Source organism: Oncorhynchus tshawytscha, linkage group LG13, assembly GCF_018296145.1.
Source record: "Oncorhynchus tshawytscha isolate Ot180627B linkage group LG13, Otsh_v2.0, whole genome shotgun sequence".
Lineage (NCBI taxonomy): Eukaryota > Metazoa > Chordata > Actinopteri > Salmoniformes > Salmonidae > Oncorhynchus > Oncorhynchus tshawytscha.
The window spans coordinates 62,711,919-62,739,844 of NC_056441.1; the positions used below are offsets into that span (position 1 = coordinate 62,711,919).

The 27,926-nt window shown below is 40.6% G+C and overlaps 2 protein-coding genes across 9 annotated transcripts in view; both read right to left on the reverse strand.

Annotated features, from left to right (window-relative positions):
* Window positions 1-1,913: 1,913 nt before the first annotated feature.
* On the reverse strand, window positions 1,914-12,276 carry LOC112234732 (T-box transcription factor TBX2b-like). 4 transcript variants are annotated; one of them, XM_024403010.2, is made up of 7 exons: window positions 11,253-12,276; window positions 9,869-10,145; window positions 8,244-8,390; window positions 6,669-6,745; window positions 6,180-6,367; window positions 4,574-5,175; window positions 1,914-3,648 (listed from the first exon to the last, which is right to left on the reverse strand). In XM_024403010.2, the coding sequence occupies exons 1-7, from the start codon at window positions 11,609-11,611 to the stop codon at window positions 3,214-3,216; spliced, it is 2,085 nt and encodes a 694-aa protein (XP_024258778.1). In that variant the 5' UTR covers window positions 11,612-12,276; the 3' UTR covers window positions 1,914-3,213. The 4 variants fall into 4 exon arrangements, with proteins under 4 accessions (XP_024258778.1, XP_024258780.1, XP_024258779.1 ...); XM_024403012.2 differs by having other exon boundaries at window positions 6,180-6,349; window positions 11,253-12,275; XM_024403011.2 differs by having other exon boundaries at window positions 9,878-10,145; window positions 11,253-12,268.
* Window positions 12,277-23,938: 11,662 nt separating this feature from the next.
* Window positions 23,939-27,926, reverse strand: part of LOC112234746 (BCAS3 microtubule associated cell migration factor-like) — a 348,299-nt gene continuing 344,311 nt past the window's right edge. For all 5 annotated transcript variants that reach the window (XM_042296126.1, XM_042296129.1, XM_042296127.1 and 2 more), the window contains one exon: window positions 23,939-25,520. In XM_042296126.1, coding sequence (XP_042152060.1) covers window positions 25,372-25,520 — 149 coding nt within the window. In that variant the 3' untranslated portion in view covers window positions 23,939-25,371. The remainder of the gene's footprint in view (window positions 25,521-27,926) is intronic.

Here is a 27,926-nt window from a genome sequence, read left to right on the forward strand (position 1 = left end):
CAATTGCTGTAGCTGAATAATCATATAAATAATTATAGTCTAATTATATAAGTTAATTATGAGCAAGAGAATTTGAGTTATCTCGGTTCAGGCTTATCTCGTGCTCTTTTGAGTCATGCACACACTTTTAATTAACTCGTGCGCACATTTTATTTAATTTCGTTCCACCAAGCCTGGTAGAGATTCTATTCATGTCTGTTGTAGAAACAATAGAAAAATAGCGGCCTACACTGATCACTGAACAAAGTTGTGAATAGTCTTGGCCTTTTTACCCCGAACCGTCACCAATCATTAGTCGCATCCATGAGTCCACTAAAGGAGCCTATTGATCAGTCATTGACTGATTGCTTTAGACAAATAGTTTGTTATCCGAGAGTGCGAGGTCGAGTAGCTCACTCTGTTAATTGAAGATAACAGAGTGGGCAACAATGAACCCATAATAGAATGAGAGTTTTGTGATTATGGCTGCAGAAAGAAAAGAAAAGAAACAAGAAGGGGTGCTCTAATTAGAAGAACCGTGGCTGGTGGGATCTCCCCCAACTCCCCTTGCCTTTATGCGCGGGTGTGGGGAGGCTGTGTGGCCGGCAGGCAGGCGACAGGCGCCGGTTGCTGGACAAAGGGCTGTCTGCTGCCAAAGTGGCTTGGCGTCCAAGCGCCAAACTTCCCAGCCTGTGCTGTGGCGCTTAAAACCCTTTCACAGTGATATGGGACAAGTTCACCCCGACCAAGGCATCTCTCTCACGATTAAAATAATAACGTTTTCATCTGTACTAGCCCGTGTGAAGACAATATTTGTGTACTTTTTGGAAAGTTATGCCTTCGGTTTCTGTAATGCGACAACAAAATGCTTATAAGGCCTATGGCATGTTGAGCACTACTGTTGAACTTAATTTGTTTCTAATTTCTTAAGGGAAAGTATATTTAATTTAACCCTCCTTATATGTCAATTATTGTTGATTTCAATAGACCTATAGACAACCGTAGGCTACTGTGTTTGTGTGTATCATACAAATGGTGATCCGTTTTTCTCATTCACTCAAACGGTTAACTGCGTCTATAGGCCAAGTACCATTGAAAGTGTAGAGGATATGTGCGGTTGAGGATACGGAACTTCCGTGTCTCGCCCTCCTATAAATACTCCTATATTACTATTCTATTCTATTAATAGTAGAATACAGACAATACTACAGGAAACACTGATAGAAACACTAACAGTAGCTCAGTTTAAAAATAAGTGCCTTGCATGTGTCATCACTCACGTGCCTCTATTCAACTGCAACGCAATGAAAATATGACAATTATGGACCTATAGTCTTAATTATTATAAGAATAAATTGACCTGTAACTAATGACAGTTATACATGCTACATTGCTCTTATGAACAGAAACCTACAATACATTGATTTGCCTTTTTAAAAATTGTATAATGTAACATAATATTTCGTGTGAATTTATTAAACAATCATCACTGATAAAGAACTAGAGAAATACTGGGCATAAAAACATAAATGTTATCCTCAAATATACTGCCGACAGAGGGCGCCATACACTCAGTGAACTACTTAGGTCATGTTTCACAAAATTGTGTGTGTGTGTTTTCAGGTCTTTGACCATTTAAAGTTCTATTTTGTAAGGCGGTATTATCATTCATTTAGAGGCATCATTCATCTGATGTTGGGAGATAATAATTCGGCTATAATTATAACATAATAATACTAGTAATAGGTAGCCTATATACATTATGAATCATTCATTTAAATGATTATTATTAGTATTGAGAATTTCAAACGTACTTTAACTGTATCCAGTAGAGTGAACAAAACTTTTTAACACATTGTATTTTTTATTGAAATTTTGAGATAATTCAACAAAAAAATGAACTTACCCGGACAACCAGCATAAACGAGATACGCTTTCAAATTAAATATATTTATATATAGATATGCATTGTGCCCCATTTAAAGATACATGCTATCATCCTCTCCTGTGTTGGAGTGAAATGACCTGAGGTTTTTCTACATCTCTGCCTCTCCTGCAGACAATAGTCAGGTAATGTGACAAATAGGCAGCTTCCTCTCTATCTATCTATCTATCTATCTATCTATCTATCTATCTATCTATCTATCTATCTATCTATCTATCTATCTATCTATCTATCTATCTATCTATCTATCTATCTATCTATCTATCTATCTATCTATCTATCTATCTATCTATCTATATCTCCCTCTCTTTCTATCTCTCTCTCTCTTTTCTGATATTAGTTTTTGCAGACAGAGATTGCAGATAAACATGGCACATATGTTTGTTTCCTTCACGTGTCACAGGCAGATAAATCAGCTATGCCTATGCATTACATTTAAAGACGTTCTGGTTCAAACCAACAAGCGCTAAATAGCTTTCATTTACAGAAGGCCTATACGTTCATGTAAAATAAAAAATAATAAAAAGCAATGAGTTAAACTCTAAATATTATATACACGCCAATGTACAGTTTTGAATAAATTAATACCAATTGCATATTCTTGGATTCCTTTATAGCTTATTTACATAATTAATTTTAATTACATAAATAGTTCAAACATTTTTTTCTGGCAAAAATGATAGACCTAAGCTTTCTTCTATCAATTATATTTAACGGAATGTTTATTTTATCCATCCCTTTTGAAATAGCCTATGTTTTGAAAACCTTTTGGATGTAGCTTGTTTTCCTGTCATTCCACAGGTTGCACGCCCATATTCATTCAGTACTTATGCTGTTGCAGTGCTCTCATCGTAAATCAAAAGCACGTCTATTGATTATAGTTCGATACAGTTCTTTCTTTCTTCAGTCCCTAAAAACAATGCCACGACGTTTCCACTGTCCTTTTAACATCAATATGTTCTACATGAAGAATGTTCTTAGTAGGTTTTCCTCCTTGTGGTATGGTATCCTCTTTGTGTACTCAAGTTTTAGCCAGCAGCCTAAAAATTCAGTGCCCACTTTTGGTTTTCATATTATTTCGATGCTTCAATTTCCTACAATATTGAAAGCGTACCCCACACAGTAACAGTAAGTGATGACGCTGGTTCTCTCTCCTTCATTCCCTGCTTCCTTGCTCAGTCCAGGTGCGAGAAAAGGTTTCCTCGCGTAATGTGCTGTACAAAATGTTTAATAAAGTCCTCTGATTTTCAAGCCAAGTCGTGGTGGAATATATTATTCCATTAGTGAGATCACTTAGGGGAGTCTCTGGGGGGATACGTCTCTCTCTGGCTCTCCAGGCCGCTCACGAGTCTCTGGATGTTTTGGAGCTCATTGATAGAGTCCTTCATCGATTTGGGAGAGCTGGTCCTATGACTCGACCCCGCTTTGTTGTTGTGGATATCAGGCACTGGACTCGTCTCCCTGCTGCCCGATTTGGAGGATTCGGAGCCGGGGTTTAGTCCGCCTGGCAGGCCGGTGGTGAGTAGACTTGTGCTCTGGGCCATAGACACCGGGATCTGGTAAGGATTAAACCGGAGCCGAGGGCGGGAGCTGGTGAGGAAGGGATTCCTCGAGAGCGAGCTGGCTGTAGTGCTGGCGGGCATGGCGGAGGCCGCGGCTGCAGCAGCAGCCATGTAGTTGTATGGGTATGGGAACAGGCCTCCAAAGGTCGGCATGGGAATGCCCTGAAATCAGACAGGAGAAAATGGCAGTTAGCACTAGGACCGTGATAGTGATATATTCAGACCATGATGTAGCCTACTCAAATGAGTAGGCCTATTGGGGGAACCCGCTCAACGACCAAATTATGCACGGCCTGAATAGCAATAATTAAACCTACTAGGAAGTCATCTTCTCCGATGTTAATGAACCCCTTAGAATAATGAAGGCTATACGCATTGGATGCTAAAAAGGAGAACGCTTATTCCCAATCCAAAGGGGGGTAAATAAAAGCAAGGCCTTGCGTTTTTGCACCCACACATTTCCTGAGTGGTTGATTTATGGGTGCTCTTCTAAAACATGTTCATTTGAAACAAATATCAGACTGCTTTGAAACACAATTAACAAAACTGTTGTTCAAAATAATGGTAATAATAATATAGGCCTATACTTTTTTTGTCGCTATTCTGCCAGCATGCGTCCTCACTATGGTAAGCGTGCAAGAGACCCAAGCTTCCCTAGGCCTAGTGGCAGTGACCTGATAACCCCAAAACATACTGAGACATTGAGTTCTGCCCAGAATAGGGCCTGCTGAATCTGGCCAGTTAAATGGTACAAAGCATAGCGTCTACAGTGGACTTTTGGCACTAAGTTTGAACATACTTGTAAGACTCGTGCCTTAACTTAGATTTGTGTGTATTGGGTAGTTGTTGTGGAATTGTTAGATTACTTGTTAGATATTGCTGCACTGTCGGAACTAGGAGCACTATCATTTCGCTACACACGCAATAACATCTGCTAACCAGGTGTATGTGACCAATACGATTTGATTTGATTTGATTCGTCAAAAGCCTATTCTAGGCCTAAAGTCAAACGAGCATAATGGCCTATAAGTGATCTCTGAGTTCAAACAAACAATTTGTTGCTGTGTAGAATTAAAGTCTCCCTTACCTGGGAGGCGAGCATGTGCTGCGACAGATGGAAGGGAAAAGGGGTGCCCCCCGTGCCCTGGGCGGAGAGGCTGCCGTTCTCCATACCACTTGCTCCAGATACCGACGCCAATAGATGTCCCATGCTCATGGCAGAAAACGCTCCTGGGCCCATAGCGAACTGTCCAGGGTGAAATAGCATTTGTCCGGCGTTCATGGGATTAAAAAACTGCTGGCTGTGCAAGCCAGACAGGGCCAGACTCTGCAGGTGGCTCGCGCTGAAGTGTGAGGGGCTCTCTGTTTGAACCATGAGCGGGGAGAAACTCTCCTTGCTTGCGCTTATTCCGCCGCTGTCTGCGGTGTTCTTTTTTGACGAATCTGTAGTGTCTTTCCTGTGCCTGTTCTCCGTTTTGTCTCCTTTCTCATGGTTCCTGAATATGGAGTCGCTCGGCTTCCTGGAGCCAGGAAAGTCGTCTTTCTTGTCCAGGCTCGGTTTATCCTTCACCCGGTCCTCGCACCTCGGGCTGAAAGGAGAGGGCGGCTCCGGTCCAGGGCTGTTTGATGCGGTACAACGCTCATCCTGATTATCAAGTTCTTGCTCACTGTCAGTACAGGTTTTATCATCTGTTATAAAACAAAGTTGTAGTCAGAATTAGCTGTAATGTTGGTGGGCCTAAATGTAAAATAACACAAAATTCCATGCCATGCTCAGACTTAAATAAATACAAATATATCATTAATAACGGAATGTAAAATAGCAGTTGAAACGGCAGTGGTTACAACATTCACAAGCACACACACACACGCACTGTGTAAGTGATTATTTTAAGTGTACAGTCATGATTTAGTGTTAACATGCCTTGTCTAACCGTTTCCTTCCTACATGTCAGCCCAAGAGGCTTACTCCGAGCATTTAACATGTGGCTTTTGTGTTGTATTTTAACCCAAGAGTAAATAGACTTCAGTTATGACTCGAAAGTTGAGCAGTCAAAAGTTCGTTTTTCGATGGTCAAATAGCCTGATTAAGTCTATGCATTACAACAGGAAACAGTTATTTAATATTTCAATAATAAGTGAGTTGAACAAATAGCCTGTCACGAAAGACCATTGAAAATCTAAAGAACATGAGCTGCTGAAAACGATCAAAGTACATTTTGTCATTAGAAAATGTACTATTACTCTGTGTTTTCTTGGTAAATTGCATTTTGTGTTGCATATTTTTTTAAACTAGGCAAGTCAGTTAAGAACAAATTCTTATTTTCAATGACGGCCTAGGAACAGTGGGTTAACTGCCTTGTTCAGGGGCAGAACAACAGAATGTTTTACCTTGTCAGCTCGGGGATTCGATCTTGCAACCTTTCGCCCTCTATGGGGCTACCTGCCGCCCTCTATGAATTTTAGTATGTAAATCTAATACTTTGACATAATAAATCAAATGAAGTTATCACAAACCATACACTATTGGGCCTAAAGCCTATTCTCTCAAATAGGCTAAATTACTAGAGGATTTGGCCTATAGCCTACATAGTTCAGCCACCATAAGTCTAAATGCCATTGGCCACAATTGCATTATTATGTTAAAGCCTATCAAACGAACTGAGATTTAGGTTGAATATAATTTATTTTACCTCGGCTGATTCGACTGAACCTAAGGGGGCTGGATCCAGGTCCGATTGGGGAGTGCGCACTTTCTCGGCCAGTTGTTGGTTCGCTAGAGGAGGCATCAGAGTCGCCCCCGTCTCGGTCTGCTTTGCATTGGTCTTCATACATCCGCAGGGAGGGAAGGGTCAACTGTTTCCTAGAGTTGAACGGTTCCCTTTTAATAATAGTGGGTACATGTATTCAAGTAAGGCATCCATACACCATTAACATGACATGATGCCAGCATTAGGCCGACCTACATTCAATGATAAGCCTACATCAGAGTTGAGAATAGCATGCATTTTGTCATTTTTATTTTGTTAACTAATACATAGATTAAGGAATAACGCTGGGGCATTGTTAAAACATACATAACATAGGACCTATGCATATGATCGTATTATGATAATATAATTTCTATAGAACTAGGCTAGACTACACAGTGTGATGGGTGAATGGACATAACCTATGCTTACCTTTTCTCTCTCCTTCCATTTCCAGTGTCTCTGAATCCTTTGGCAAAAGGGTTATTATCAATCTTCAGTTGTGTTATCTGTAGACAGGAGATAGAGAAAATATATTAGGCAGTGCAGGGTGTACACAAGATAAACGAGAAAAACAATGACAAATAGGCCTAACCATAGACGTTACAATTAATTATTGTTATTATTAGTAGTACTAGTAAATAGTATTGGGCCCATAACTCGGGCCTATGGGCATATAGGTCCAGTTAGGCCGAATAATGTATTGGCCTATATATAGGGTCACGTGTTGTTCTCCACTTGATTTAGTCTGATATAGTTCTCCCACATACATCGTGTCCCGTTAAACACACCGAACAGAACACACTCAGATGAAAGAAAGCCCCGGTAGATGTTGCATTATTAATAGGGGTTTAATGACGAGGCGTTATTCTCACGAGCCCCATGAGAAACATACAGTGTCTCTCCATCCATTATTTTCGAAGAGAGTGAGAGAGGGGGAGAGCTGAGTGCGGGTTGCTTCATGCAAGGCATGTATGGAAAAAAATACTGCATGGGCTTTAAAGCCAACCCTGTCACTGGAACCGCTGTACACGCCGCTTGGCCTAAATGTTTCGATACGGGGTTTGTCTTGTTTGAGAGGCCGGTGTTTCCCCCCTCCTCACGGTGTATGGAACTCTTGAGGAATTCACGAATCGACCAATCAGGGAGTCACAGTTCCCCATCTGTCACGCTTTGATTGCGCAGGCAGCCTCTGAAACTGTGTAGTTCGCGGACAAACTGACGAGGCTAGTGCCTTCTGATCGATTGTGACTCTTTGCCATAAACTTTACGATAGCAACAAGACCACCTCTGACACGGACGCCAATTAGACTCATGAAGGGGAAGAGGAGAGGGGGGCGCAGGGAGCTAGATAATTTTAGACTGCAACTAAAATAAATACTCGCCATCAATCTTAGGAATTACTGACACCCTGAATAACCATGGGGAAATCAGTCTTTAACCAAATGGTGTCAGTGTCCAAAGAAGCGCCATCTAATTAGATTTGAATGGAATTGTAGCCAGCAGCATATCGCCCATAGACGGAAAGACAACAGCAATAGCCAATCTTTACAAATACGTATTTTACTAGTCAAATATATGCCTGCAATTGCAGGCTAAACTGGTTATGTAAGGTTAACCATAACATTTGACAATGATCACCAACATGCGGTTTGATTGAGCAGGTGCATTTAGTCCTACAGATTAAAAACCCTGCAGCAACGGTTTCTCTATAAAAAGCATGTCTTTAACGTTCGCAAACAAAGACCATTACATGCAACAAGGTTAAACAAACGAGTGAGGCCATCTAATTCCACAAATGAGCCAAGTTTTCACAGCATAAAAACAAACAAAACAAAATCAAAATTCAGTTTAACCCTTTGCTGATACAAAATCGTGGCATTTGTGTGAATATAGGCCCAAACTCTTATGGCGAGGTTATTTCATGGTCTCGAACATTAATGTAGCCTATGTTAAATTCCACTGTATGGTATAGTATTGTATGGGCTACTGTATTAAATTGCTTACCTTGTCGTTTTGATAAGCTGTGACAGCGATGAAGTCAGTCTCCGGGAACACGTATGTCCTGAACGTGCTATAGGGGAGCTTCAGGATGTCGTTGGCCCTCACGATATGAAACCTGGGCTGGTATTTGTGCATGGAATTAAGAATAGTCTGTGGAAATATGGGAAAAATGAATTATTATAATTTCATCGAGACCATCTGATGATAAGCCTATCTCAAAATAACTCGTAGGCCCATAAGTGATTAACACTATAAAAGGACATTAACATATGCTATTGTTATTTCTTATACTAATTATTACTGGCCCTATCATTATTATTCATAACAGTGAGTAGGTCTTATTTAGAGTTGGGCCTAGTATCATTATTATTCATAACAGTGAGTAGGTCTTATTTAGAGTTGGGCCTAGTGTGTATTCTCAGAATACAAGAGAACACACCTGTGGTCAACCCAGATCGAGATACAAAACAATATTAAAGATAAACAGTTAATGTAATGTTTGCATTGTCATATCTGCTGGCCAACCTACTGGGTATCTGATAACATTTATAACATGTATATTGTACATTGTTTACAATGTATATTGTAAACAATGTATATTCTATACATTCATTAACTACAACAATACGTAGGCCTATACACAGTGGCTGGATAATTAAAGGTAAACTTTGGATAGCCTACGGCCTACATCTATCAAAACACTGTCTGCAACATTTTGCAAAAACGTCTGGATGCGTCTGGCATGTAAATATTCAATTTGTTTACAGTCGGTTTGTTTGCACATAGGAGCATTGAACACACGCTGCAGCTTCTCTCAATATAGCCTACTTTGTGTGGCATCCATCATTTCCCTCTTCTCCGCGGATATTCTTTTTTACAGTAGGCTACAAAAAGCACTTCAGGGACCGACGGCGAAACACGAATAGGCACGGCCTTCGAGTTCGAGTACAGGCTACATCCATACACTGTTTTTATTCCACGCTGCTCAAGCAAGCTCAAGACAGTGAGGCAAGATCGGAGTAAAGCTATCAAACCGAAAGGACGCCACAGAGACTCGCCCTATCCAAACCAATTTCCACTCTGCCCGGTCTCCTTGACCTGATTTCTGAAGTTCATAATCCCCAATTCTCACGAACTCCTCTTCGTTTATATGAGGCTTTTTAAAAATAGCAAATCTAATACTTGAATCATGAATACAGTCCTCTTCCACAATCGTGTACAACTCAGTTTTATTAATGTGTAATTGCGTTACATGACTACTATAAGAGCATGATATTAGATTTATAGGTTCCTTTTATGAAGCTTTAGACATTTTGGGAGATCATATTTGGAAAGAGGCCTGTCGACATTGAGTTGAACAATGTCCTGGCAACAGCCTGGCAATACTAATACATCTATTGGGAAAAATACAGTGGCAATACGTTAGGCCTACTAAAATCATGTTGCAAATAGAATGAGAATATTCAAGAACTATAGAAATATCTCACTCAAAAAATCCAACAGTATCTGTCTATAAATACATTGTGTTACACCAAACCTAAAACATATTGTCTATAAAATGTGTGTAATTTATTGTTATCCATCAGAAATACAATTGCGTGTTTAAATGTAAATAAAAGTCAACATACAGTACTTACAAATCCATGCTTGTCCGAGATATTGTTGGTCAGCTTCAGTTTATGAAAAGCAACCGGCTTGGCCATCCACTGCTCTCCCGTAGCCGGGCTATCCGGGTGAATGTACATTCTTTTGGGCATCTCCGGATCGGCCTTTCCCGCTACCATCCAGCGAGAATTGTGGAACTTGTAGCGGCAGTCGTCAGCAGCGACTATATCCATCAATAGAATATACTTGGCTTTTTTATCAAGCCCATTTATTCTGACTTTAAACGGAGGAAACATTCTCCTGGAAGACAGAAAAATATGCGTGGAATTAACTCCATGTAGGATTATTCATACAAATATGACATTTAATGTTGTCAGACAAGACCCATAAATCTGGCAATAACATTGTAATAACACGTCAATAGGCGACTTGCTCTCTCTCTCCTTCGTGTCCAGGAAAATGCAACACCAAGTCATCGATCGAGGCAAATTATAAAGTAATATTCATTGACAGAACTGTCATTCATAATAAAAGCATTCCATCGAATTATGTACATGCAACTTTGCAAATACCATGATAGTTGTAGGAAATAAAACGAATAAGGAGTAGGTCCTAATAGCCTACTTAAAAGTACTTTGTATTTATTTTCTATTGTTAATTATAATATTTAGTAATTCGTCTGCAATCAGCCGAGTGAAATATATTTATGATATGACACTATCAGGTTAAATCACAATCCTCTTTTTTCAAGTCTGACAGTCTGTTTACAAAATCCAGAAGCTCAACTGTCACGAGAGAATGCAGTTTGATCCATCCATATGCTATTCTCGTTTTACTGACTAAAGCCAGGGGAGTTTTTTCCCTCTCTGGCAAGACTGCTAGCCTAAACTAAATTCTACATTTTCAAAACATGTCAAATATCCTTTACTGTCAAAGACGCTCCAAACTTGATTATAACTTCATTATAATCGTACCATCGAAACTAAATACAATGCTATCAAGTCAGGTCACAATGATAAAGAAAACTCTGTTTGTATTTTATCACTTTTACGTTAAATTATTTATTTATTTCGATGATACATTAGGCTTATAAGTTAAAGAACATGCAATAGAATACAATGAAAAACACAATCACATCGAGCCAGTCTAGCCTAGCAGGGCCTGGACTATTGCCTATAATCCTAAATGTAGCTACTTCTTTCGTACCCTCTTTGCTTTCGCCATATTCTTGCTGTAGCGTTACAGAATAAATCTGAACACAATGCACATCTTAACACAAAGCCTATACAGTATGGACAATGTTTGTCCCACCAAGATGTACACTCTAAAATCGCCACTGATGGACAGAGAATAACCATGACGCTGTAGTCAGCTTCGCTGGCAATAATTGTCAGAGCGCACTCTCACCTTCCAGATTTGGTAATAACCATCTCTGTTCCTATTTTGTGAAACTGGTCCCATAGATCCTTGGCCTCCAGTGTGACTTTAGGGTCGTCCTCCACCTCTTCCTCGGGCTCCAGGCTCTTCAAGCTGCGGAGATGAGCCGCCTGATGGTGGTGGCTGAGAGCCGGGTGGAGCCCTGCCTCCGCTGCTCCGACGAGATGGTCCGACATGGGCTTAGTGAGAGCCCCGTGTTGCAGAGTGAGCGTCGGGAAGAAGGAGGGCTGCGCGGCCGCTAGGAAAGCTGACATGGAGAAGTCGGTCGGCCGGTGAGCGTGGAAAGGGTGATAAGCCATGGCAGTCCCTGTGAAAACTGGATCTCTCATCGGTGCATCCAAAATATCGAAGTGAAATGATGATATACAGTGATATTCTCCCCCCTGGGCAAAAATAGTAGGTCCGTTTCCAGAATAATTTATTTCAGTCTTATTTCTGTAAGAATTATTCAGAAGTAATTTCGAATACGGTGCCAGATAGCTAGCCTATGAATAGACGCGTTATAGATGGTTATTATCTGGGAAAAAAAATGAATTGATATGAACTAGTTCATACTACACGTAATCTCCCGTTGCTGGTACCTCCACGAAGTACAGTAACAATATCAGTCAAAGATAAAGAAGCAGCGACGCTTTGAGAGCAGAATCTTGGTTTCCTTCTTTCTCCCCACCAATCGCTTTGATAAAAATAAGATTTGTCTCTCGGAAGGCTAGAGCAATCATTCCACACGGACACGGAGTTGAAATGATCTTGCCCTGTTCGCTGTAGAACTGTGACTATCTCACATGTCCTTCCTGCCTCGATCCCAACACTAATGAACCAAGCCCCTTTGATTGCTGATTTTACGCTTTCTGGACCAATTGTGGGCCTCTATAGGCGTGGTTTTGACAGCTCCAGCCAGGCTCTAAGAGAGGGGGGTGGACAACAAGGTGTCGGAAGCATTAGCAGTAAGAAAACATGTCAACGGAATAAAATATTAACCAATGACAGGAAAGCTCGGGAAATCCCACCCCTATCTCCAAGCCAAACACCGGGTCAGCCCTCAATTCTTGGCCGGTGGAGGCATCACCTCGTTCGGCTTGCGCTTTATACTTTCGATGAGGTGCATAACTCCAGCCCAGAAACAATACCCGAATAGATAGCCTACGTTTATTGCTCTTTTAGTCGCTTTCATTATAGCCTAGAGGTAGGCTAAATCAAGTTAGTAGGCTATACCGGTGATTGATTTTTTAAAGTATGAATTTAGCTCAGGAAAACGAAGATTCCAAATAGATTCGTTGTGGTTTCATTTCATGTGAAGATTATGTTGTCAGTTTAGGTCAATTTACCTCATAGCCATTATATCTGGTTTCGTTTGTTTAGAAATCCGCGTGCAGTTATATCTGTTGAAGTGTTGATCGTGGTTTGGCCAAAATAGCATACAGTTAGTTCCCTCACTGGTTGTGCTTAATGATATACTTACACAGACAATGCTGAGACGGAAAGAGAGTCCACAGCCACCCGTACCTGAATGGTGGGCTATCGGACTCGATTTAGTGATTATATTTCAGGGCTGTCCATTTCCGTGACTCGCTGCTGTTTTGTGAACGATTCACAGCAAGGACAGCGACTAATAAACCGGACATTGCCACTTTAAAAACTGCCCCGGGCCATTTGAAAAGCGCAGAGACAGATGCTGCGTCGAGGCAAGAAGAAAAGAAAACAAATGAATTTCGAGGGCAAAATCGACAGATATATAACGCGGTGAGTGCTTGCTTATAGCCTTAGAGAAACGAAATATATGTTTTTTCTTCTGATGTGTAGCCTATCTATGTCCTCTTCACTTGGTTTGAGGCAGAATAAATTATTCATGCTCACGTTATGACCTACGCAAAGTGATTATTGTACATTCACTTTATTTGATTGCCTTATAGCCTAAATAGTGAAAATAAATAAAAAACAGGAATAGCCTGTCGATAGCTATCCTATACTGTACTATATACACGTAGACTATTCATTTTATGCTAATATGACCTTCTTCGCTCTCATTTTCAGCATAAACTGAAACATACACTGAAATATGTTTCTCCTCTGAGCGTGAGGACACAACAACGTCCTGACTCGCCTGAACAGTTTGTTAGTATGTGTCAAACCCCATACAGTACATAACACACTTGAGACCATTGCAACGACCCCTAAGGCGCCCCGACCAAAAACTTCGTCTTGGTACTGTTGTGTTGTACCTTTAAGAAATCCATTCTGTGGACCCTCGGCTTGATTAACTTGAATTCCGTTGGTTAAAGAGCCGTTTGGCGCCAGTCGGCTGACGCACCACAATAAGAGCAGACACTTGTCACTTCATATTTACCCTAAAATCCAACCAGCAGCGAGCACCCTCCAATCCCCCTCGTTATCTACGCCAAAGCTGCGGCTTATGCCTGGAGTTTTTGGTCTGAGAATGCTCTTTCGAGGGGATTTTTTACTTTGAATCAAAATGTGAGAATTTGGATACACGGAACAGTCTGCCCTGATGTTTATCTGACACAGAAATAGTAGATCCGGTTCCGCTCTAGCTCAATCCAGAACATCGTCACTTCGACATAAAAACTGAAACAAAAACTCATAATCCTTCCGAATGAGTTCGTCAGATACAAACCACACATTTCCGATTTACCCTTCTATCGCAGGCTGAGTCGGTGTTTTGTGTATGTCTACATTTCTTCCCTATCAGTGTTCGCACAGCTCCATTGGCATTAGTGTCAATAGAATATAACACATTCCTTTCCAAGTGCGTGTTGAGAGCTTGAAGGATTTACGTTAGATTTGAAAAAAAACGGAATGAAATTAAATGTAATCTATGCGTAATTTATACGTAAAGTAGCATACTTTTTAGAGTTTCACACCTTTGACATGGTATAAGGTTTTGTGGTCTATTCTAGTGCATCAAGGTTATATGGATATCTTACTATCTTATTCATATCATCTGATTTGGAATGTACCACTAATAAAAAAAATGTTTTTAAACACCCTGTAGAATGAGCCTTGGTGGTATGAGGTGAGACACATGTTACTTATATCTGAACATGAAAATCCCAGCAAAGTCCAGGACGTTGTTTTAAACTTGTAAATTCTAAAGAAACTAGAGACAGTGGAATATTTTTTTGGAACATAGATCACTTGTTTTTGCAGACCTACCCTTTTAAAACCTGATTGAGGTCACTATGCAATGTGCAGTAAGATAAAACTAATTGATATTTATTCCAAAACTCATTTGACTTCCAATAGCATTTTTATCTGAGAGACATTCTGTAAATGGTTTTATAGACTTCTTTTCACACCAGTCATGCTCAGAATTGTAGTGAATTTAATTATGCCTAGTTGTCAATACATTTTGTGATCACGGCGAGCAGAATATAGTATGTAGGCAGGCCTTTATCAGGCTTGAACTGAATCAATTATTCTGCATAACATAATTGGAATCTTTATGATGTGGCTTAATTTAAAGGAATCAGGTTATTATTATTTCATTTCTAGTATGAACAATGTAATCATAATAATGGGAAATTGTTGAAACCCTGTAGAATTATTGTTGTTATAATAGGTTAAGGATGGTCAGTTATGCATAATGGATAAGGATATAACATTTGGTGACTACTTTTCTAGCTCATTAGGTCCAACATGTTTCATCATTTAGTTTTGTGAATATAATGTTCTTAAACCTTTTACAGTTAGGGAATGTATGTGTAGGGCTACAGTTCCAGTGCTGTTTAACATGAAGCCTATTTCAGATCTATTTGATTTTGCTCGAGTACATTTTTAAAAATCAATCTCACATTTTTTAAAGCACTACTCTTCCTTTGTACTTGTGTTTTTCGTCCTTTATAGACGACACATTCAACTAGTGGTCGACTGAGTCAGTCAGTTGCCCAGTCAGGGAAATGAAGTGCATTCCAACAGACGCTATACTGCTGCTAGACTATATAGAAGACTCATCGTTAAAGCTTAGCCTACTTACTGAGGTTCAAGTTGGGCAGAATAAACATTTTGAGCGGGAAAATATTAGCACCACATAGAGAATGTTAATGGTTTCTATGTATATACTTAAACAATTAATTACATCAACAACGGGTTTGCAGTTACGCTCCAGTTATTTGCTCTGTGTACCCAACATGTACAGCGCCTTCAGAAAGTATTCACACCCTACTTTTTCAACATTTTGTTGTGTTACAGCCGTTATTAAACATGTATTAAATTGAGATTGTGTGTAGGTCATTGACACAATAACCCATCCTTTCAAAGTGGAATTCTGTTCGTAGAAAATGTTAATAATTAATCAAAATTAAAAGGTGAAATGTCTTGAGTCAATAAGTATTCAACCCCTTTGTTATGGCAAGCCTAAATAAGTTCAGGTGTTAAAATGTCCTTAACAAATCACATAAGTTGCATGGACTCATTCTGTGTTCAATAATAGTGGTTAACATCATTTTTGAATGACTACCCCATATATGTACCCCACACATACAATTATCTGTAAGGTCCCTCAATCGAGTAGTGAATTTCAAGCACAGATTCAACCACAAAGATCAGGAAGGTTTTTCACTGCTTCGCTAAGAACGGCACCGATTGGTGGATGGGTACAAATAATATAAAACAGACGTTGAATATCCATTTGAGCATGGTGAAGATATTAATTAGACGTTGGATGGTGTAACAATACACCCAGTCACTACAAAGATACTGCTCAGGGATTTCACCATGAGGCCAATGGTGATTTTAACAGTTCAGCGTAAAACAGTTAGGGTTTAGTGGTTGTGAAAGGAGAAAACTGAGGATGGATCAACAACGTTATAGTTAATCCACAATGACAGAGTGTACTGAGGGAAGCCTATACAGAGAATCCTGTTTGCAACAAGGCACTTAACTAATACTCCAAAAAATATGGCAAAGAAATGTACTTTTTGTCCTGAATACAAAGCATTATGTTTGGGGAAAATCCAACACAACCCATCAATGAGTACCACTCTACATATTTTCAAGCATGGGGGTGGCTGCATCATGTTATGGGTATGCTTGTCATCTGCAGGACTATGGAGTTTTTTAGGATAAAAATTAATGGAATACAGCTAAGCACAGGCAAAATACTAGAGGAAAACCTGGTTCAGTCTTCTTTCCAACAGACACTGGGGAGACTAATTCAAATTTCAGCAGGTAAATAACAATGGCAGATAGCCTAACAGTTAAGACTGTTAGGCCAGTAACCAAAAGGTTACTAGTTCAAAACCCAGAGCTGGCAAGGTGGAAATATCTGCAGTTCTGTTTTTGAGCAAGACAGTTAACCCCCAACAATAACTGCTACCCCGGCGCCGTTGGGTTAAATGCGGAAGACACATTTTGGTTGAATGCATTCAGTTGTGGACTTAACTAAGTATGCCTAAAACTCAAGGCCAAATCTACACTGGAGTTGCCTATCAAGACGACATTGAATGTTCCTGAATGGCCTGTACAGTTTTGACTTAAATCGGCTTGAAAATCTACGGCAAGACATGAAAATGGCTTTCAAGTAGTTTCTAGTAATATAATTTTTAAAAGAATAATGGGCAAATATTGTACAATCCAGATGTGCAAAGCTCTTAGAGACTTAAAGACTCACAGCTGTAATCTCTGCCAAAGGTGATTCTAACATTTATTGTTGTCTCAGATATCTTAATACGTATCTAATCAAGATATATTAGTGTTACATTTTCCATATTTTTAAAATGTTAGATTTTTTTGTGTGTGAGTGTCGATCGTTGACCAAAAATGACAATTAAATACATTTGAATCCCCCTTTTAACACAACAAAATTTGGAAAAATCAAGGTGTGTGAATACACTATATAGGGCTAAATGGACAAAAACGCAATCCTCAAGTGATGTGGTGTTATTACAGATTACTTTTAACGTAATTCATGCCAGAAGCATTCCCCGTTCTATGCTACCTGTTAAAGCAGAGATGAGAGACTTGGCAATAACGGAAATATTCAGCATATTTCGGTTAAATGTTGAACATAGTCCTATAGAAATATGCCCCATTACGTCTTTATGCTTGCTCCTGTGCGTGACAAGAGATGTGCTCGCCACACCTCGAGATCATTTCCTATGGAAAAGGTTGTAACCCCAAAGCAACAGACATCATTTTGCATTAAGCCCTGTGCCATGTAAGGTCCACACAATATAATTTGCTTAATTGCAAGTGTTAGGTGAAAATGTGCGGAAAGAACAGTACACCTTCAGGGTCATTGTGGTGATCCGCGTGTTACTGATATGCTGCGGGAAAATTCTAATTACGAAATAACGGGTCACTGTATTGTTACTACTGTAGCCTTATTTGTCTGAAATTTTGTTTTGTTCTTTTTTAGGCTACTCCCACTACATTGTATTTTTTCTTTCATCTTTTCTTCTTCTCATCCCATCATCTCTCCTGCTATATTTAGCCGGTAGACTGAGGCCTTGGCGCCAGACCGTTTAAGACCTGTCAAAGTCCCTCATATTTCCCCTTGTCACATGTATACCCAGCGCCTCCTCCAGCCAGGCTACCACCAACCCCCTCTCCCTCCTCTTCCCCATCGCTCTTTCATTCTCGCTTTACTCCCCTTCCCTGCCCCCACTCTACAGTTTAAATGTCTCTCAATTTCTTCATCTCCCTCTCATTAAAGCCGGGTTTTAATCCCTCTTTCTCACCCTCTGCGAATTGTGTTCAATTTGCTCGTCTTCGTGCTCGTGTTGTCTCATTGACCCGAGTCAGCAGGGCTGCCGGTGGGCTGTCTTGTCCGCTTGGCCAAATTGCGACTGATTGATGAAAAATAACTATTCTCACAAGCAGCACCGTTAGCCGAATAACCCCCACCCTACAGCAAACGTGAATACGATGTTATTTTCACGTGCAGCTATCACCTTGAAAGTAGGCTTTTGTAATAATAGGTTGAAGTTATTTGTAAAATATTAGCAGAGAACTGTTGATTACGCCAGGTCCGTCGATTGTAAATTTATTTAGCGAATAGTATAGCCTATTTATTGTCTTTCCGACACACATCTTGACATCTTGAAGCGTTTGTCTGGAGAAATTGACAGCCATAGAGAGAAGTAATTCTAGCTCCCAATTCTATGCTGACAGCCTACCTTTCACAGGTAGCAACAGGTGGGGGCGCTAAAATGATCCCAGGGAACCGAGGAACACCCTTACTGCCGCTTTCCAGCCTCCATGTTACTTCACTAAACCAATATACTCTCATGTTGTCTGTGTTGTTCACTGTTTCACTCTGTCCAAGTTCATTTGACAGTGATTCAAAGGTGTGTGTGTGTGTGTGTGTGTGTAGGTGCGGGTGCGTGTTTACACACATGACATAGTTTGCTACCCTTGGACATTAATTCTACGTGACCTGTAGTAAAAATGTATTATTTACTTTAATATACAAAAACATCAATGCATTAAGAAAGGCTTTTATAAACACGTCATGACAGTGGGTATATCGTTCTTGACAAAACAATGGAGGAAATATCTTCCCACCAACATTTACCTGCGTTGTCATTGTCTGTGGTTGAGAGTGAATGGAGTTTTTGTTTCTTTTCTGCTTCTGGCAACACAGGTTGAAAACACACAATACTCCATGCAGCTCCGGGAATGTTCCTGCCTGCAGCCGGCCCTCTCCTCCCCGGCTTCACAAACTTTGATCAGCGAGGCCTGGCCGCGGAGCCGCTTGAGCCGTGCAGCATGTGGGTTGCTTTTTCAATTACAACCCAGTTCGTGACCCTGGCATATATCATTAACCCCCCCAATCTCACTGCAGCAAGCTTACACAAGCGTAATGGGTCAGGGCACACTAACAGCATTTTATTTGAGTGCAAAATAGCAGCATAAAGACGTACTTGTTTGCCATTCATTGATTTCTGAAAATATATTTAACAAAAGCACCAAATAACTTACTATCTTTAAGCATATCATGCGATTCAATGAAACATCCATATCATGGTTTCGGTCGAGTGGCATTGAATGGACCTTAATGGATAGTTTCAGTGATAAGAGTGGATTACAAAAACAACAAACCACAACCTCAAAATACCTCAGAGATGGCAGTTTTAGGATGCTACTGATAGCAAGGTGTTAGAATAACATAGCTACTAAATCCGTAAAGTATTTATGCAATGCATTATAGCCTAATGATTGTAATTAAACGACGCGGGTTAAACCGTGGGATATTTTGAGAGTGATATAGCCACCTGGAAGAGATTTGATCCTTCGAGTAGTCCTAGAATAAATAAAAAAGCATTAGCCTACGGAGAAATGAGAATTGCCTGCAGATTGATTGATCTTTTGTACGCCTACTGTTTACATCTTGTGAATACTGACAAGAACCGTAACAATACATGATTCGCTAGTTCTTTCGGCGGGTAACTTTGACAATAGTGCTAACAGTAGTGCTAGTAGTAGTAGTAGACAATAGTGCTAACAGTAGTGCTAGTAGTAGTAGTAGACAATAGTGCTAACATTTGTACGCGCCTTTGAATTTGTGTTACAATGCTTTGTCTTCGTGTCGATAAACTGATGTAATCGAAGTCTTTACTAGATATATTACAACCTCGTTAAGGTCATAATATGCTACTGACTCACAACTTGTAAACAAAGCTGCTGTCCTCGGACATTGTTAGGGTTAGATATAGGACAATTGAAAGTTACATGCAAAGTGTATTTTATGCATCTAAGAAAATTAAGAAACAATTAAAATCCATATGGGTGATGTAGGCTACAAGTGTGTCTACCTACTATATAGGGAAAGGTATGTCATTAACTTCACTAGAAAGCTTCATGTAATTGCTGCATCTGCAGTTAAAATAAACCGAAAAATAGGCCACATCTGAAATAAATGGGAGAGTATTTCCTAGGTGTTGGAAGTTATCTGACTGACTTCAGAAATGGAAGGTATAGGCTATATAGCCTAAAATGTTGCTCTGTCCGGAGTACCCGCTCATGTGCATTTTACCTGTATCTCTATGGTCTCATGAGTCTCTCGTTCTGCCCCTGAACAAGGCAGTTAACCTACTGTTCCTAAACCATAATTGAAAATAAGAATGTGTTCTTAACGGACTTGCCTAGTTCATAAAAATAAAAACAACTTTGTGGATAGGTCATGTAGGCCCAGGGGTCCTAGTACCACTGGTTAGGAACCGCTGCTATAGACTAACAATTTTGGTTTGTTCAAATGTCTTAGCTCAAATAGGTAGTAGAGACGACAAGTTAATCAAATCAAACTTTATTTGTCACATGCGTCGAATACAACAAGTGTAGACTTAATGTCCTATTGACAACATATATGTGCACATAGCATATCAATTTCTGTTCAGGAACGTAACTCTATAACAGCCTTGATCAATTTGATGTGATGTTGCAACACAACATGGAGAGGCTGGCTATTATGTTTGACATGCACTCAGTTCCCTTGAAAATAGCCTTGTTGCTCTCTACTATGGGCTACAGTCCTATCAAACTCGTGTTGATTTAACAGAGTTGAACTTGTTGACAGTGCTTCAAAATTCAATTTTCAACTCATGCGACCGAATACATTGAATCGTATTATATACAGAAGCGATATGAAATTACTTGGGTCAGGGGGAAATTACATTTATTTCAGACATACTTTCATTTAGCAAGGAAAGCACTTTCCCGTGTTCAATTCCGAACGTAACCGCTCACACGATGGTCTCTATCATTGAATTAGAAATAAGTGTACACATAGGCAGGCTATAATCTTGCTCAGAATCAGGCGATTGGGGTCCTCAGTTTATGAGGAAGCGTTTCGTTTGAATAAAATCATTGATGCATAAAACATTTTCATTGGACACTTTGGCAATGTATACAACAGAGAACTGTTAGGTTAGGTTATAAAAAAAAGTATTCGCCTCCTGTTAGACGATTGAAAAGCCTGATCTGAAAAGTGATTAAGATTACATTTGTACATTAAATTAACAATAATAATAGCCCTATGCGAATTGTAATTGTTTAGTGACATTTGTTTTATTCACTAAAAGGCCATAAAATGTCATCAACATACCTGCAATGACCACGGCATTTCCCAATATATTTTTCTGTCATATTCATACGAACAATAGGATATAATACATGGTATTGCATTTGATTGGTTTCAAATGGCTGGCACTATAAATTAATTCGAAGTAGACCTATTTGATATCTAGTTGTCTCCTTTGTGGATCCAAAGAGTGCACTGAGGAAAGGAAAATAATTATAAGTGATTAAAAAAAGAGGGAATTTTACTTGCCTAACATACATATTTGCTAACAATGTAAGTCTTCCTAGTCTATTTAGTTGAGAGGATGACAACAATTAAATGACAGCAATCAAAATACTATTTCAGATCTGATATTGTTAAATGTTTTGTATTGTACACACATTATAATGCTATTACAGTCTGATAAATTATTGAATATAAGTGAATAACAAATTCCATCACATTTCAAGACACAGATATGTACACAAATAAATCACACAAAGTTAAAGAAATACAGTATATGAGGTTGGATAGAGATTACTTTTGCTCTGTAATTTGCGTTCTTTGGGCAGTGAATTTTTTTCTGTGTGATTTTGAGCAAAACAATGTTAGCAAAAGCTTAGCAAACCTGTCCACAAGTGGTTGTAGCTAGCTATGTATCAATACGGCTTCTCTCCTGGTGCCAACCTTGGCTCTCCTCTCGCTGCTCTATCTATTCACAGGGTTTGCTGGCAGAGGAGGATGGGTATAAATGGAGACTGTCACAGGAGAGGAGGGTAAAAACCAGGGGCATGTTCAGGAGGCAGACAACATTTTGAAACAGCTAAGGTGTGCCCTCCTTTAACAGGCCCCTGCCCCTGGTAGAGGTGCCAGCTGGGGCACTGGCCTGGGCATGGTTCCCTCAGACTCAGAGAGACATTGGCATGCAGGGCATCATGTCACAGTGTGGGGCACCAGGGGAGCGTCAGTGGGCAAACCATAGAAATATAATGAATAGAACAGGCGTCCCCATTCAAGTCAATTATGCCCATAGTGGAGGTGTCATAATACCCATAAAACCCAGTGGTCAGACGGGGAAATGGTTCCAATCGTTTTTTCCACCATTAATTTTTCCCATAGGGGAATTTAGAAATACTTAAAATTAGGGCTGTTTCTTGTAGGCTTACCCTTGTGTGATGTTATGATAACCATGTAAATCTCTCTCGGACAAGGTGACTTAATATATTTGGCTCTATTTACTCTCAGATTCAAAAATGCTAATTAGCTTCAAAGTAGACATCACGCAAAACTACAAATCTCTGCAAGCTCCTGCACGTCATCTCTAGCTGACACCTCTGCTATCAGGTATTGTGTCAATTTAAAACTGACAAAAGGGCAGTACTGAGGCGTCACTACAGCCTCGGGTTCGATCCCAGCCGGCTGTGACCGGGAGACACATGAGGCGGCGCACATTTGGCCCAAGTTAGGGAAGGGTTTGGCCGGCCGGGATTTCCTTGTCTCATCGTACTCTAGTGTCTCCTTGTGGCGGGCCGGGCGCCTGCAAGCTGATTTCGGTTGTCAGTTGGATAGTGTTTCCTCTGACACATTGGTGCGGCTGGCTTTGGAGTTAAGCGAGCAGTGTGTCAAGAAGCAGTGCAGCTTGGCGTTGCGGAGGACGCATGGCTCTCGACCTTCACCTCTCCCGAGTCCGTAGTGGAGTTGCAGCAACGAGACAAGACTAACTATCAATTGGGGAGAGTTTTTTTTTTTAACCAAAAGACAGTTCACAGAAATGTCCGTTTAAAGAAATGTAGACAATTTATTTATTACTACATTTAGCATTAACAGATAGTTAATCCAGAGATTCTTACCTTTGCCTCGATTCGGCAGCCTCCTCCAGGTCATCATGGTATTTGTAGTTCTTAATGATAGCCACATTAGCAGCTAATTAGCATTTCATTTTTTTTGGTGGGGGGGGGGTGTAAATACAGGCAAATTATTGATAAAAGTAACCGGTTATCAAAACGTCACTCCAGGGTAACCCTACATGAAACACAGCCCTTATTTTAAGTGTTTATAAAATCCCCCATGAATGATGATGAATGGTAGAAAAATGATTTGAAACATTTCCCTGTTTGACCGCTAGGTTTTATGGGTATATGACTCATACTGTGGTACTCTATGGGTGGACAAGTCATATGTGCTGTAATTTGTTGATTAAACTGACATTACAAAAAAATACATTCGTTTGAATGAACATGGAAATGATTGCATCACATTACCAGGCAGCCACTGTAAGTGTACCCATGTGTTTACCAATCAAAAATGCCAGGGTTAGAAGTTCCAAGCCCATTCAATTCATTCTTTTTCTATGGGGCAAACAACCTGAAGGCAAGAGCAGAGCCAGTGCTTGTTGGCCTGAGTATGCCTGCTCAAACACATTCACATGGGCATTGTTTCAGTCTCTGGCCTGGTTTTGCTCCTGTCTAAGGTAAGTGAATTGCATTGAAACATAGAGGCCCTACATCAATTAGTCTTGTACTGATTTTAGATTCTTGAACATTTTGTAGTTCTTTTGATTCTTGTCCTGAGTGTCAGATAAGTTTTAGAGTGTTGTATTCACAGTCTGCTTTTCCACAATAAACTGGCAGAAAATGTGTACTGGCTTTGGTGTGGTTTATTTATTTTCTTTAAATGAAACGAGAAGTCTCTTTACATTTACAGAAGCACAAGCTGCTAACTTTTGTACACGTGATTAAAACAATGACTATGCAGCTGTTATATTTACTTAGTATATATGAAATCATTGAATATCCAGGGGTGATAATATAACACAGCAAACTATTTTCCAAGTCTTCAGTATTTCATTAACACAAATGTATAGCAAATAACTACTCAGTATTGTACAAAATCAATATTACAGTGAAAATGTATTAATAAGCATGTGTTCTGCATTAAAAAGGATCAATTAATCATGACCCTTTTATGTTACATTAGCCAGTGACCAAGCATCAGTAGCCATCGACTGATTCAACAAGCAGAATTACGGGAACATGGCTGTGTTCAATAGGGTGAAACATTGCAGATATAAATATAATATATAGATCTGCAATGACTCCTTTTGCTACAGGACATATCTGATCTATAAAATGTATTTCTACCCGAAAGTCCTGTAACGTTGCATTTTTCAGAACAGACCCCTGTAGTCAGCCAGTCATCCATTCCCCAGACAAAGGACTAGGATTGTATCGTGTTTTTAACACCGCATACAAAATTAGTGACCAATTATTCAGAGTCTGTTTTAAGCCTTTCTTTCTGTTCTCACTAGTGCATCAGATCAGACTTCATATCAAGTCATATGTGGTCTGGTCAAGTCCAGCAATGACTCATTCACTAAGAAAAGCAAGCCGGCAAAGTAATTATTCAGCGTACAAGCGTGTGCTTTTGTTTGAGGTGTGTGTATACAAGAAAGGAATAAGCCTTTTAGTGCACTATATAGGAAATAGGGTGCCATTTGGGACACCCATGATCATCAGAGCACTTTTTATACACACACACAGGAGGGACTGAGTCACACACTGCTCACTCAATACACCCGGTCTCAGCCTTCTCTCTCACACGGAGCAGCACACACACCCAAAATGAAACACACGCGTTGTGACACATTATTCCCCCCCCAAACACACACACATAAGCATAAACACATCGGCAGGTGAGAGAAACACTGGACAGTTCCTGGATTTGGAGAGAGAGAGAGAGAGGAGGGGACCAGTGCTCACAATAACATCCTAATGAATATCAACATGGTGAGAGACCATCAAGACTGTCCGGCTGTGCTGTGTGAAGCGGTAGGATGGACAGTAGTTAGCAGACTTGGGTTCAAATACTTTTTGAAATAATTTCATTCTTTATCTGGGATTTATTGAGCTTGTCTGGCGTAATGGAACCAATAGAACAGTTGGCAAAATGTAGTCCCCTCCCATCAGGGATTCCAGGCAGACTAAAGTAAACTCTCAAAGCATTTGAAAGATATCAAATAGTATTTGACCCCAGGTCTTGTAGGGCGGTAGGCAGGCTGTCTCCTTATCTCCTCTAGGGGAATCCGGAGGGGAAGAGGCTGAGGGGCTGGCTCTCGTTGGTGGGCAGTGGAGAGCGGTAGCCCTCAAAGTTACGGGGGATGGAGCCGCTGGTGGAACCAGAGCTGTTGCTGAGAGTCTCAATGCTGCCCTCCCTCTGGAGCTCTGTGGTGGTGAGACAGAGACAGAGACACACACACACACACACACACACACACACACACACACACACACACCACAAAGAGCAACGAGTACATAAAGCATTTATGAAAATAGCAGAAAATTCCAATCTTCTATGAGCTGTACATTGAACGTGTTGTAACGGTGTAAGTAGATTATGTAGTGTTGAGTGGGATTTTGTCTTGTTCCTGTCTGTGTACCAAACCAATACAAATGTACATTCACATAAAGTCGCCAGATGTTGTCTTTATCAGAGGCCAAGTTGGAACTACAACCATTTTGCTTCTCCCTATCCAACTATCAGATCTACAACAGATGAAGAGCCTATCGGGAACAAGAGGTAGGGGTAGGGGCTGCTCCTGGACAGGAACCCAAACTCTGCTCCCTCTATTAGACCAGACTCCCTCCACTACCACATGTCTCTGGGTTGCTTGGTTTGCTCTGTCAAAAACACTCTCTCAACCTGATTCATCAATCATCCCAGTAGCTACAGTAACAGTACGGTACTCCAGCTAGCAGTCTGCTCCTTCAGCACCCTGTGTAGACTGACACACTGTCTGACAGGCTGCTCCAACACCATTCACAGGAAACTGTTACATGTTTCTATAATTGGACAGTCAGTCCATGGCCATACGGAACATATTAAAGATATTACATGTTTCTATAATTGGACAGTCAGTCCATGGCCATACGGAACATATTAAAGATATTACATGTTTCTATAATTGGACAGTCAGTCCATGGCCATACGGAACATATTAAAGATATTACATGTTTCTATAATTGGACAGTCAGTCCATGGCCATACGGAACATATTAAAGATATTACATGTTTCTATAATTGGACAGTCAGTCCATGGCCATACGGAACATATTAAAGATATTACATACAGTAAAACATATCCGTCAAGATGGGTGCAGGCTGGCATCAGGAAGGAATAAAGGCAGTGATCTACGTGGTGAATTGTGACACAGATCAGACATACAGTATACCTGTCATAGGCCGTGCGGTATTTTCACCATTATTACTCTACTGCTTGCACAGACATGCAACTGTACCCTAACACGTTCAGAAACTGACAGCTGCACAAACTTATATGCAAACATATCTGTGCTCTTGTACAACTGACTAGGTATCCCCCTTTCTTTTCTTTCTTTCGCTCACTTCCTCTCCATTTCTTGCACACGCACACACACAGAAGGTGAGACAGCTCTGCTCTCACAGTCACAAGCCTTATACCGTACAAATGAATGCTTAACTCAAACACGTGCTCTCACTTATACATCCAGTCAATTCAGACATCAATGATCACATCCCATTCAACATAAAGCACTTGAAGCAGCTGTAAAAGCCTTGTATAAATCCAATCCATGACATAAGTAAACCAGGCGGTGTGGACTGAAGGGAGAGGTTACACTGGAGCCATGAGAATGTCCCACGAGAAACAGTAGCTGTTGGCTTCAGATCTGACTACACAAAGCCGCCCTACCTTCCACAGAATCCACGCAACACACCACTCTGTTCCACATGTTACTCTGTCCCACCTCCCTCCCTTTTTCATTTGCTTGGATACAAGCAGCAGAAACACAGTCACAGCTGAACAGTGATCCTAGTAGCTGTCGACGACTACTGTTCCACGTTGGGGTTTACTCTCTCACGCACCCCCTCACATGAGTCCGCAAGCGCGCGCACGCACACACGCACGCACGAACACACACACACGCACGCACGAACACACACGCACGCGCGCACACACACACAGTATGGATGAATCAGTAATGATATGATATCTAATGATATGACTGTCAGCTGTAATGGTGTAGATCTGCTGTTGTCTCTCTGACAGACCACACAACTCACCTCACTCTCGCTTCCTCCCCTTGCTCCTCCTCTGGGTTCTCTACTATCCCATTTCCTAACCCCTAGACCCTCTCTTTTAACACCTAACCTCTGTTTTAACCTCTAGCCCCTCACTCCTAATCCCTAGCCCCTCACTTCTAACCCCTAGACCCTCACGCTTTACCCCTAGCCCCTCAAGCCTAACCCCTAGCCCCTCACTCCTAACCCCTCACGCCTAACCCCTCAAGCCTAACCCCTAAAGCCTAACCCCTCACGCCTAACCCCTCACGCCTAACCCCTCACTCCTAGCCCCTCACTTCTAACCCCTAGACCCTCACTTCTAACCCCTAGACCCTCACGCCTAGCCCCTCACTTCTAACCCCTAGACCCTCACGCCTAACCCCTCAAGCCTAATCCCTAGCCCCTCAAGCCTAACCCCTCTCTCCTAACCCCTAACCATATATCCTAACCCCTAAACCATTCTTGTTCTAACTCATAATTAGGCCTAAGTTTCATCCAATAAATTGATATCTGGATCAGATCTTGCCCTT

Coding starts and splice junctions, on each gene's coding strand:
- LOC112234732 (XM_024403010.2), bottom strand. CDS start 11,611: ATGAGAGATCCAGTTTTCACAGGGACTGCCATGGCTTATCACCCTTTC. Junction 8,391..9,868: donor AGCATGGATTTGTAAGTACT/GTATGTTGACTT, acceptor ATATTTCCACAG/ACTATTCTTAATTCCATGCA. Junction 6,746..8,243: donor CAGCTTATCAAAACGACAAG/GTAAGCAATTTA, acceptor TCCTGTCTACAG/ATAACACAACTGAAGATTGA.